We start from the raw sequence: 13,847 nt of genomic DNA on the forward strand, positions 1-13,847 counted from the left end.
TCGGGATGAAAGGTTTATGATAAGTTAAGGTTATAAACTATCATTACAAAGTTGTAATTATGTAAACTATTGGAATTTTGTAACTCTATATACTTACAGTATCTGAAAAAGAAATTTGGACATGAAAAATTCACAGTTGAGTTTCCACAAACAGCTTCTGACTCAGTATCCCTGCCACCATCCCATCCACCTGCCTTATTGTGTAGTATCAGATTTATATACAGATATTATTGTGTGACTTAACAGTGGTGACAGAGGCAATGTTGTTTCAGTACTGAACTGGCTGTTTATGGAGGCATAACAAGTGAGACTTTTTTGCTGTGGGTAGAAAGCTGAAACAGACGAGAATCTTCATTCTGCTTGACAGCCATCTTCAGTGTGTGACAAGGGAGATGAGAGGTTGGAGTTATGTACTTTTGGCCTTGTTGATTTTTTCCAGTATGAACTAGAGCCGAAAATTGTCTCTCTCCAAGAGATGTTTTCAGTGGTTTTGATTTGTTTATATCTTTACTAGACTCATGGTCTGATCCTTAAGGGTTTGTGGTACCTAATGGAAATGTGGAAGTGGTATTGTGGTTAGGTGACTGGTGATGTGAGATAAAATAATTTAATTCCCAGTCTTTCAAATTTCTTTCATAACAACACCATTATAATGTTTTATTTTAAAGGTTATCTGTTTATAACATTAACTTCTTCATCTTAATGGAGCCTTGTCTGGAGATTTTCTGAATTTCTTTAGAAAGTATTTTAAACTTCGATATGGGGAAAATAGTAGATTGTTTTGTTTCTTTCTGTTAAAGGATATAAATTGTTATAATTGTAAAGGTGGTCTAATGATGGTACATGGTGTGTGAAATACAATACAATGTACTAGATCAATCGTATGTTCTGCCAAATGAATCTGTAATCTCCTTCAACCCAAGCGGTTTAGCTAACATAGTTTACAATGTACACATGAACTCCGCTGGATCCTGATAAAGCAGTCCAAAATTCTAAAATGTGCACTGAATAATCCCTATGGTCTTTTTGATGGTAAGTGAAGCTTTTCTTAAAATTTACCACCACTGTACCATCACCAGGGGCCAGCAAGGGAGAGCTCTGTTGTAGACAAAGCACTGGTGGCTACCTGCATTCTTACCCCTGTGCCTTTTCAATTTCCCTTGAGCAGGGTTAGATCACATGGTAGTAGAAATGCCAGTGGCTAGCACTCCCACTATTGGCTGCCCTTAGCAGAGCTGCATTGATGCTGATGAAATTGTGGGAAACTTAAGTAAAAGCTCTGTGTAGATGCAGACTGTAACTCTCCCATTATATATGTTAATTGAAGAGGATGGTTCTGTTGATGTGGTATGAGTCAGAACTAATGACCTTAGATTAGCACCCTGTTGTACAGCACTGGGAACCCCCCCCCCCCCAAAAAAAAAGACGTTAACTACCCCTTTTTATGGTAGTAGAAAACAAATTTAAAAAGCTGTCCTGGGAAAAAAAGGAATTACACTGGCAATTCTGTTCTTTATTCACTCTAGTGCATTATGAGAAATGCATACTTATGGCAGAATAATACTGAAGTACAGATAATGCAAAAGGTGATCACATAATACATTAGACAGGGGAGGGGGATTCATAATTCAGTTGACCTTAACACACTGCAGTGTCAAGGGTGATATAGTTTGCTTTTCCCATTGACTTAAGTGGGTTTTGAATCAGTCCATCACTTTAACATATAAATTCTCAAAATTTCAGTCCTACTTGGAAACATGACACTTAATCCTTTGAAGACTTGGACAAGTATCAGAGTAAAAGAACTGCTTTCAGAGACGAGCAATATAAAAGACACTTGAAAATTTAATTTTGCTAAAAAGTTACTCCTAGCAAGTAGGAGAGACAGAGGTATATGACTGAAAATGTTGTTGTATTCATAGTCAATAAAATACCAAATTGGGGCTACTAATGTGTCTTGAGGGTTGTGGCAAAACCACTTATCTTCCAACTTGTGGTTCATCATTATGTCACAATAGCCACCCTTTATAACTTTATAATTGCGCCCATTATTGGTTTTGTTATAGGCAGCACAACTAGCAATGTCTGTAGTTAAGGTTACGCAGCATTGTTGATTTATAAAACTGTTTTCAGTTGCTTATAACTTAATAGAAGCTCTACTCATTTAGGCTGAAATTTTCCATACTTGGTGTCTGCTCCAGGCTGAACTTTTTGGAAAACTTCAAAAACAGTTCAGCTATTTTGCAGAATAGGTTTAGAGGAAAATGTGCTTTCCCCATGTTAAAAATTCTTACAGCCATTTGGCTGAAAAGCTCTAGTGCTTCTGTGCTTGGGAGCAGACACATGGACTGTGGCGGGCAGGCTACCCTGGGGCTAGGGATGTGCCTTTGACACGAAAAACTGCCCAGATTTGGCCAACTTACAACACTTAGGAAAATCTCAATTCACGCTTGCTCAGTAAAGACTTGTTAGAATTTGGCAGCTAAATTCTCAGAAGAATCTGTCCACAATGAGCATCCTTCAGCCCAGAGATGAGGAGGCTGAGCAGGATTTTTCACGCAATTGCTGCTACAGGCCCTGTGACACCAGGTACCAGAACACAAAATAAAGAGATGTTATCTTCTGTGCTCTCAACGGACCCCTTGCTTGCACCTGGGCAGCCAAGAGGAGGAGGAAGAGGAAGTAGCCTTACTGAAATGCAGAGGGAGAGGGCTTGTAGAGTAGGCTGGGACAAAAGGCCACTGGAATAGAAAAAGGACAAGTAGGTAACAGCTTTAAAATGAATTAAAACTCTTCCTAGGAATCATTAATGGGCAATTGGGATGGGGAGCCAAGGGGGGCTGATGGAAAACTGGAACCAGAGGATGTGGGGAGACTGGAACTGGGACAAAGACAGGCTGAATAAGCCCAGAAGCAGAAGGGATCAGGCTTGTGGGGGAGTGGGAGATAAGCAGAAAGGTTTGAAACCAGCAGAGAAGACTTAGGACCTGGAACAGAATCAAGGTTCTTGAGTCTCAACATTCCTCTGCTGCTAGCAAACAGCTGTGAAACCCACTGGCAAAATATGTGCCACATCTCCCTCTAGTGGCTGGCTGTCCTATCGCTTTCAGTTATTGTGTTAGCTCCAGTGACAGAGGCCTGTGTTGTGAACCTAAACTTTCTGATCCTTCCAATGAACCATGTGGGAGTTGATGCTGTTTCCACGTGATGGGCTTTCTGGGTTTTTTTAGTTTGTTTCTTTAAAAACTCAGGAAATTACATGCAAAATATTACATTCAAAGAATGTTGAAGTTGCAAAGCAAACACCCAAAGGCTAGAAAATGCCAGACAGTTACCTATGTATATGCATTATGATATAGTCCTTAGCTGCATGATAAAATAATTTTCCACAGATCCCTGCCTCATTTGCTTCAAAATTTGGAAGGTGCTTAGTGAATAAGGTCGGGGGGGCGGGGTAGGGGGAAGAAGAGGAGTGTTGCAAGAAGAGTGAAGGGATGTTCTCAAGGTTTAGGCAACTGAATGTCACCCAGGAGGATTGGATTCCATCCCTGTCTCTGGCACTGAGACCCTGTGTGATGCTGGGCAAGTCACCTAAACCAAACTTTTCGCAGGTGGTCACTAATCAATTAGTTATATTTTTTTTGTGTGCACAATTTGAGACACCTGGGGTTTGATTTGAAGAGTTGAGCACTCTCAGCTGCAACTAAAGTCATTGGGAGATGTGATCTGAACAAATAAAGTGCTATAAAATGCTACGTTCTCTGAAAACTCAACATAAGCTTCTAAAACCGAGCACCCAAAATTAATGGACACTCTTTATATTGTGTGTCTGCCTTTTCTACGGGTTCACATATCAGATTTGTTTAGAATTGTACAGTAAAAAACATGATTGAGTTTTAGGGACTGCAAATATAACAACACAATGTGCATTCACATGGCAAAATGAATTGGTCTTATGTAGCTAAACACAGCTGGATCTTGGATGTGTACAAATAAATTGTTTCTATAGTGCTTTTCCCTGCGCCTTCTTAAATTGGCTTTCCTTTGTTCCATTACTGTTTGTTTATTCAGAACCCTACAATCAGAAACCATAGAAGCCTTACTTTCAGCATTCTTAGGGAAAATGTCAGTGGGTTTCCAAGACTAGGGGTCTCTCAACCTGGATGTCACAAACAGGTGACAGAGGGTCATGACCACCCTGCTCTTCCTGTGTTGCTAAATGGGTGGGTTTTCCCAGTGTGGGAAGAAGGTCACAGTATGTAATAGGTGAGACCCATTACCCAAGACACACTACAGCATTGCAAACACGTTAGCTTGCCTTGTGCTTAAACAAGAGGGTCTACTGTGGTTGTGATTCAGACGCTTGTTTGTCTCACCTGAGTACCAAAGTGAATTAAGCTAAACTGAATAAAGGCCACTTTTATTCTGAATAACATCATCCACACTAGGATTTAATGGTATATAATTAATCCACTTCAAGTCACACCTTTTTTCAATTTGGATTAATTTTCCAGGATGCTCCTGTGTAGACAAAGCCCTTAGTTCCAATGGCTTATGATTTTGTCCCATATCTTCATATGTGTTTGAACAGTGCCTAGCACATAATGGGAGCTACCAGGATACAAATAATAATAGTATGTGAGTTTGAGTAAGTTGATTATTATCAGTCATTGATGTCATTTTCTGATGATAATAATTACTTATTATGTTCTGGGGTGTGTAAGTGTTTAAGAAAATATCACTTAGTGCTGAAAGCATATGGCCATCAGCTTCATTCATCTGTTTGAACCCACCTCAGTCATTTTACAGAATTCTAGTGCAGCATTAGACATGCACACCCAAGACATTAATCAGTTGGCACAATCTGTTATGATTAATACAGGGCCTTTTCCCTTTCAGTGCATGGAGAGGGGCTTCATACTGGTGGCATCCTGCTATGCTAGCAGCAGAACATAATCCATATTTATCTCTTGTTACTGTTTCATTTTCAGTATATGCATTAAATCTCACTGCATTGCTCTCCAGAGCGCCAGGTTCTTACTTGTTGAGAGGGGGCTTCCTTGTCACACTTCCACGAGGTTCTGAATAAGCTGTTGTCTGATTTCTCATCTAGTAGGTGTTTCATTGCTGACCCAACAAAATCCATTGATTCTTTCAGTGATGACAAGGTGGTAGAAGAGCAGCCAGAGGAAGAGGAGGAAGTAACAGACGTTGAGGACGAAGATGTCGATGATGAGGACGACGATGGTGATGAGATTGAAGAAGAGGCAGAGGAACAGTACGAAGAGGCCACGGAAAGAACTACCAGCATTGCTACCACAACCACCACTACTACCGAATCGGTAGAAGAGGTTGTTAGAGGTAAATTAATGTTTGTTTAGTTTGGGGTCCGCGGAATTGATCTTACTGGTGTGTATTTGCCCTTTACTACTAAAAATGTTCCAAACAGCAAAATATCCTAAGTTGCTACATCATTATGCTTTGTCTTTATATGATTTGCAAGTTTTTTCCCTTTTATATCTAATCTTAGGATACATGGATAGTGATTGCCACATATTTCATTGAGATTATTTTCACAAACAGCATAGTAAACTACATGAGAAGAAACAGTGTTGTATGCTGGTAAAACAATGAGTGTGAAAGAAAAGGGAATGTTGATATCAAGTGGAAAACGTGTGTTAGAAAGCACTATTAGGTAGGACATTGTCTTACATTAACATTTTCTGGTTAGCTATTTTATTCAGATTCTTGGATTTTTTATACCCAGCATTTCTCAGTAGTAAGCAAATAATGAAATTTTAAAAATCCTATAGTTGACCTAGTGTATGGTTTACAGATTAAAAATAATTATAAACAAAATTATAATATGGTTGTTGTCTATGGGGGGAAAAAAGAAACAAATAACATAAATGGGGTAAAATAGATTTTAAAATATGCTCTTTTGTATACACTTTTTTATATGGTGTCATTAAAGCAATTTAAAATTTTTATTAAATTTGAATATTAGCCTACCCATAGGCAATTTGACAATCCAAATCATGGTAGAATTTTTTTTTCTGTTCCTCTTCTCTTGTACAATTTATTCTTTAAAGGAGCTCTTCCTAGATTTCTATATGATTTGGAACTATTCTATATGATGTAATATTTATATAATCCAGGTATTGGTTTTCTATATTATTTGTCCTCCCGGTAGCATTGTACTTATCAAATGTCTTTATAATGTTCTTCTACCTCCTAAGAAATAAGACAGAGGTAAAAGCCAGGACACAACATAAAATGAGCTTAGTTCCTATGACTTAAAATGAAAGGAGTTTCAACTTAAAACATTCAGAGACAAAATGACCATGAAATGGCTGTAGTGGAACTAACACGGACATTTCAGTCCTGGTTCCCTTAGTCCATACCTGCTGCTATTGGAATTGAGGGACACAGACCCTTGCAACTTAAAAATTGTACACAAACCCACACAGACCTTCCTATCCTTCCCTGTGGCAGGGTTGTTCTGCCCTGTTGGCTGATGTTTATGTTGTTTGGTGGTAGAGAGGACAGCACAGGATCGATATTAGCTATGATTTTAATTCCATGATGAAATACATATATAATTGAATGGAATTAAGTAGCTAACCTGGAAAGTGTACTCTTCCTTTATTAACATTTCTTGTCCTTCCTTATTTTTTTCTCCCTGTTTCAGGTGAGTGCTATGATCAAATGAATTGATGTTTGAGTAAAATTGATTTGCAAGGGCTTCCTTCTTAGGCAGAAAAAGTTCTTATTTATCCAAACTCTGTCTCTTGAGTCTTCTATTCAGTCACTGGAGAACCAGTAAAAAAAGAAAGGAGTACTTGTGGCACTTTAGAGACTAACAAATTTATTCGTTTGCTGTAGCTCATGGAAGCTTATGCTCAAATATATTTGTTAGTCTCTAAGGTGCCACAAGTACTCCTTTTCTTTTTTGGCGGATACAGACTAACACAGCTGCTACTCTGAAACCTGTCATTATGGAGAACCAGTGCGAGATGAATGTAAAAATCCCAGTTTAAATCTTTAATCTGCTTAACTGTATTTCCATATGTGAGCTCTTACTGCCCAGGGGTGAAACACCCTATCCTCACTGGTAAATGAATATTAAAAAAGATACACTTCACTTTAATGGGATTTGGGATGAGTGGAAATGAGAACAAATTAGGTACAGTATGTCTTTTACCGAAGCTGAAATTTCAAAGAGGTTAAGATGTTCAGTCTTCAGGCAACTAGGATGTTTAATGTGAAAGTAAACTACAAAAAAGGTGAAGTAACACATTGAATTTATATAAAAACAGATAGCAATATATAAACATTGACATTTAATGGTGCTGGTTTTAAGAGCCTAAAGATAATAGTCTTTAGTTTTTGCATGTAAAATTGGTAAAATGCATGCGTCATGAAGGCAAGATTTTGGCTGCAGACAAGTCTAGTGTAATCATCTCAATGCCAGATTCCCTGTGCAGCAATCCTGAGGCACCTCAGCCCATCTGACCTTCAGCATCTTCATCTCTCTTTAAGTATGAGGCCTCTCTTGATTGGACTGTTACTTGTACCAAATTATTTGCATGGTGTTGGTGCTGTAAATGGCTACCCCTGGTTATTTTGTTGAGATGACTAAACTTTCATTGTCAAATTGTGCCACAGCAGCTTCTGCAGCTCTGATGACAGAGTTGTCCTTCTGGGGCAAAATGCTAAGAGACTGGTCCGCAGACCAATAACTGGTGGTCTGCAGAGAACTGGCTTTTCTCATGGTATAGGTTCATCTCCTTGTTCCCAGTGGTAAAATGCATTGAAAGAAGCTAAAAATACATTAGGAAATTAAGCAGTTACTTTAAGATGTTGACGGTTGACACAGGGATGTTATGCTGTCACACATGGGAGGAGAGTTGATCTACATGATTGCAAATAGGGGAGGGTCTGTGAGACTTTCTCTAAGATGTGGTTCATGCTATGGAAGACGTTTGAGAACCTTGTAGATAGGGCTTCTTTGCCATGGGTGGCTAACTAGCTTTAACCCATTTGGATTACAAGTAAAACTAAGGTCACTTTTCCAAAGGGTTAGGGCAATGAAGTTTATACCATGTATTTACTCTTGGGAGAAATCTGCACCAAAAAATTCTGTGCCAAATAATAAAAAATTGTGCACACCATATTTTAATATTCTGCATATCTTATTTGTCAAAATAACACAATATAATAACACCAGTTTCAAGGTTTTTTGGTAATTTATTTCAAAATACCTGTCAGTAAGTATGTCTGTAACAATACAGGGCGGGCTAGAAAACAGCTTCTGCCCCCTTCCTATATGCAGTTGGCTGCTCAAGCTCTGAGCCGGCTTCCCTGTCTTCTGGTGCCATAGCAGCCCTGGTAGGCGAAAGTTGTAATTGCAGCACCTCCCTGGCAGAATGTAGTATTCTGCGGGGTGAGAGTGGGGGGATCTGCAGGGGACATGAACTCTGCACGTATGCCATGGCGCAGAATTTCCACAGGAGTAAATACTCTCCCTCCTGATTGAACATACAGTTTCTTCCTTATACCTGCTGGAGGCATAATCGTTATTAGATCCATGAGCATTAAAGAATGTGGTCAGAAGTTCTTCATGTTTTATAGGAGTTATCTTTCGTATGTGAAATCAATGGAAGCTTGTTTTCTTCTCAAACCATTAATTAAGCTCTTCTGATAATGGGTGATGCGAAGCCCAACCAAGTAAATGGACTGACTCCCATTGGATCAAACCCTAAATAAATAAAGCATGTACGGAAACTGAAGCTATATGATGGAAGACATTCATGCTGTCGGCTGTAGTCTCAACATGTCATGTTTCTTATTCCTAAACATGTTTTAACTAGTAGTGACCAAAATACCCATAGCAAAACAGCTCACAACTATATTTCCAACAATCAGGAGCAGAACAATTTTAGTCTTTTCTGGAAAATGCCAGATAGCATGAAAGTTCTCTTGAGCCAATAGCTCATCGAGCTGACACAGTCAAGGCACGTCAGTTTCCTAGCCAGCAGTACACAAGGGAGTGATGTGGCCAGCATGATGTCTGCTGGCCTATGACTGTCCTAACGCAATGGATCAGGTACCCATTTTGCATCTGGGTGAACTAGAAGTGGCCTTTCAGGGAGAAATTGAGTAAGAATCAAACCCACGGCCATCAGGATTGTCATCAGGTGCCTAAACCACTCAGCCACTGCACCTTGATGGATGGCAACCTGTTATTTCATGTCCTGTGGCAAACATGTTTTTTAAAGCTGTTGTGTTTTTTAACAGTTTTTTCTTTATTAAAGACTATAGAAAGGATGGATTTGGTGAATTCCTTTCCATTATCCTAGCACAATATTTAGCAATATGCTCATGCCTTTGTCTGACAAGGGCATTTATGCTGTAGGTTTTCAGATAGATTGAACACAGGAATCGGGAGTCCAGGATTCTGTATATCTGTGTGCCAATAACTGGTTATCAGCTTGTAAGTCTGACTGAGGAAGCTGTGTACCTTGACTGGTGGGCTTGAGGTCACGGGCTCTAGGAAACCCAGAAGCCAGCCTTTCTCAGTTCTGTATTACCCACCCCCATCTGCTGGGAGATGTTATCCCCGAATTTGTATTCTTAAAGCTACGTGACTGATTTGCGCAGGAGTGCAGGCACTTCACCCAACCTACATAACAAACAAGGGAAGTCACTTTGAAGACCAGTCATAACTAGCAGATCAGCTCTGCTTCGGCTGAGATCACTGCCTTAATAAACTATAAATTGTTTCAGAACCAGAAAATGATACTGAGATATCGAGATCCCAGAGAGTTTTTGCTAGGATTAACTGAATCATGGCGAAACTCTGTTCTCCCATGCTGTGTAATTGTTTGTGATTCCATTTCTGTTCTCCTTCAGCATGGTTGTTGGTAAGCATCATTGTTCCTCTCTTAGCTTACATCAAAGAAAAACCAATTAGATCTTGTTTTTAGTTTAATGCTTCCTGTCAACATATCGGTTAATTAGAGCTTTTTTAAAGACAAGCAGCAGGGCCAGCGCAGCAACCTGTTGAACATTTGGCAGTTTGCACACATACCATTCAGCAGATGTGGGAGATTCAGGAAAGGCTTGACCACCTGGTTTCCGTAGTCGTGCCAGTTAGCAATGATTTCACCATCCCTTAATTCAAACAGATTTGTTTAAATATTTAGGAAAGAATTGAAGTGGTGCTGCTTGATGTGGCATTTTGAATGTGTTTGTAACCTGCAGTTGCACATGGGAATCTCTGAGCCAGCTTTCTAGCAAAAGAGAAGTGACATGAATTAGGGATGGCAGATGTTAGCCTTATTGCTCTACTGTATCTTGTTTGCTATTCCCTGAAACATTTCATAGATTCTTTAAATCCATTCAGTGACAGTTACTACCTATTACAAGGCAAGTTATTTAGCTTATTACAGGGAAGTGCTGGTGCTATCTATTGCAGGCTTTGATATAGTATTGGAGTATTAATGCCTTGTTCAAAATCAGTTCTGCTTTAGCCGACACTGACTTAATTGCTTTTCCTCCTTTTCTTCTGTGAAAGGTTATTACCTTGGTTTAAGCATCAGAACGTTTTATGTTTTTCTTCACCTAATTTAGGGTGAATTTGATTGGTTGCCTGATTGGGTAAAAGAGTTTGAAAAGGGATAATAGATGCTCATATTGTATTTTAAGAAAATACCTAGACATTTGTACAATAGTATCCAGTGTTCTAACTATCTTTCTGTCCATTGACAAAAAGCATGTTTGATTTTTTTCCTTACTCTTATGAATGTTAATATGCTCAGTCTAGCCTTGGTTATAGAGAACCATGTATTGGTATATTTTGATTAGTACAACTATGAATTTAATTGGATGTTTTGATTTAAAATTCAGTTGTCCCTCCATAAAAGGACATCTTTAAGTTGTCTTACATCAAATGAAACCTTTTTTACTGTTAACCAGAGCTGCTGAATCATAAAAGAACATGTTTTTTAATTAAAATTCTGGGCCAAGGGCAAACATATTGGAATACTTTATAGAGCAGTTCTGCTGTTTTACATAAGGATGAAAATTTCATTATGATCTATGCTATACTTACTGAATTCTGTCCTCTGCTCATCTGGTTCGCCAACAGAAAATATCATTTTAATGTACTGAAACTGTAATGATCTAAAGCTTTGGTTTTACTTACTAATCTGTTTAATATCATCCTACATTATCATCGTCTGTGGGGATAAGTCTTTTGGATGAGTGAAATGCATTTCTGTGCTAACTTTCTCAATCAATATATCTGCTATGTTAGTAAAATCATAGTGTTACGGGTAAGCTGCATCTCTTCTAAAACATACATAAAATACAGAATTTCGTTGATTTAGTCTTACATTCAAGCTGTCTTTTCTTTGCCACTTGACATCTTGGTTCTGAATGAAGTTATTCTTCACACAGATAAAATGAAAATATGTTTTATACATTTGTTTTACATTAGAATTGGAAGGTTTTGTATTTTAGGCACAGTATACAACTATATTTTATTTATGCCCCGATTATTCCCTGTGAGTAGGCTCCAAGTCAACATTAGAGAGAGAAATTCAATCTTAACTGGCAGTTACAATTTTAAGGTATTTAACTGTTTTAAAGAATTGTTCTTTGGCAGTGCATTTATAACTAATCGTTCAGCTCTTTATTTTTTTTTTATTTTTTTTTTTTTTAAACTTTCTCTCTAGAAAGTATCCATGCTGTTGTGTAGCTGATGCATGGGCTTTATTCCCAGAGCTGGTGCCAGCTCCACGGCTGCCTCCTGCTGAATTCCAAAAACCTCTTAGGTAATTAGTTTTTGTCTTCGAATGTTCAAATTCAAATTTGGCTGCTGGTTTCAGGCATATATTCAGAATGATTTTCCACTGATTTCCACAGTGGAAATGAGTTTCTTCTTTAAATATTCCCTTGGGAATAATCCACATAGCAGAACAGTAGCATAGATTTTTGACAAAGGAAAGTGTAAATACAAACAAAATCAACAAAGGAGTAAACTTTATTTAAAACATAGTTCTATATCTCTGAAGTAGTTACATACCAGAGAGTAATGCTCCTGATGTATATGTAACTACATCCATAGAGGTTTACAAATTACCCAAATTGAGGGAATAGTAAAAGTACTGATTGGAACCCTAAATTTTAGTGCCTAATGATGTTGAGCAGACATTTTGGTTGTTACATTTGCTAGGGTGATATGATTCTTTTGCCCACTTTGTTACATAAATCATCTACACTGCATTTTTTTAGTGGAATATAGATTATAAAATATACTTTATTTTACACCTTATAAAAATACAAAAAATTATGGTCCCAGCTCATCAAACCCATGCTTAAGTAAATCCCTACTCACCAAAGTGCTTAAGCATGTGTTTAATTTTAAGCCTATGCTAAAGTGTTTTGCTGAATCTAGGTCTACATGAATACAGCATAAAGGTTGCACAGATAGACTCATAATATTTAAACTGCTTGTATTTCAGTGGCTACCTGCAATAACTTGTCTTTATCACACACTGTGGCATATTTTATTGTATACGCTTTCCATTTTATGACATAAATAGTAATATGAAGCTGCACATTCAGAGGATAGTCTTGGAGATAAAGCATAGTATTGGGAATCAGGAGATTTGGGTTTTGTTCCCTTTCTCTGCCAAAGACTTTCTGGGTGTAAGTCACCTAACTTCACTATGAAACTGGGACTTGGCTGCATCATAGGGCCGTTGTTAGGGTGAATTTTACACATTTCTAAAGAAGAGCTTTGGGATTCTCAGATGGAAGGGTGCTGTAGAAGGTCAAAGTGTTGATGTCATAGGAAAAAAATATTGGAAAATGCTGGATAATGACAGTAGAACAAAGTTATGGAATCTTGACTTTTGCTTTTCCTGATTGTTGATTAATTTAACTGTATGGATCTTTGAGATTTCCAAAGGCACTAAGTGGAGTTAGAAGCTTAGCTCCCCTGGAAGCCAATTGGTTGTCTAATTCCCATTTTTGTCTTTGAAAATATCCACTGTATTTCTTTAGATTTCATTTTCTAGATTTTTTTAAAGAGTGAAACAGACTACACTTCAGTGTGCTCAGATCCTGTTAAGTCATCTTTAAAATGTTTAAGGTGGAATAGGTCCTTAAGGTGACAAAATAAGAACTGGTCAGAAAAGTGAATGTTTTCCTATGAGAAATTTCATTGGAAATTTTTCAGTTGAAACATTTTGGTTTTCCCACAAAAAGTTTCAAACCAATTTGAAAAAAGAAAACCGGAAACATTTGTTTCAAATTAACATTTTGAAATGAAGCAAAAATTTCTGTAAAGTGAGCAAAATCATACTTATCTCCTTTGTAATAAAGCTAGGTATTACTATTAACTGTTAAGTGCTAGGTATTATTTTGTGTCAGTTTTTCAGTTTCAAAAAACAAAAATGAAACAACATTTTAAGTTGAAATGCAACAAAAAAATTTCATTTCAAAATGTCAATTCAAATGGTCAAAACAGAAATTGTCATTTCCTGTGGGAAAATTGTAATTTTGAAACATTTTTCATCAGAAAATGTAATATAAAAATGTTTTCATATGAAAAGCAGAGAGATAATTTTATCTTTAAGCATGCAAACTTTTCCTGCAAAAGTTACAACTACCTCTATTAATGACACATTGATCAATGAGCACTTGTGAAATAGCTTGGTGTAAGCAGCTGTAAATCCAAAAGTCCAGATGTTTGAAAAGTGTATGCTTTTCAATTTGACCACTCAAAGTGTTTTACTGTGCCTGTTCAGTAGCTGCTTTTCAATCAATAACTTCAT

The 13,847-nt window shown here is 37.7% G+C and overlaps 1 protein-coding gene across 4 annotated transcripts in view; it reads left to right on the top strand.

Moving 5' to 3' along the window:
• APP (amyloid beta precursor protein) overlaps window positions 1–13,847 on the top strand; it is a 294,805-nt gene that overhangs the window by 155,674 nt on the left and 125,284 nt on the right. For all 4 annotated transcript variants that reach the window (XM_048868071.2, XM_048868062.2, XM_048868089.2 and 1 more), the window contains exon 6: window positions 5,159–5,361. In XM_048868071.2, the coding sequence (XP_048724028.1) occupies window positions 5,159–5,361 (203 nt within the window). The remainder of the gene's footprint in view (window positions 1–5,158; window positions 5,362–13,847) is intronic.

The sequence above is a fragment of the Caretta caretta genome, chromosome 1 (assembly GCF_965140235.1).
Source record: "Caretta caretta isolate rCarCar2 chromosome 1, rCarCar1.hap1, whole genome shotgun sequence".
Lineage (NCBI taxonomy): Eukaryota > Metazoa > Chordata > Testudines > Cheloniidae > Caretta > Caretta caretta.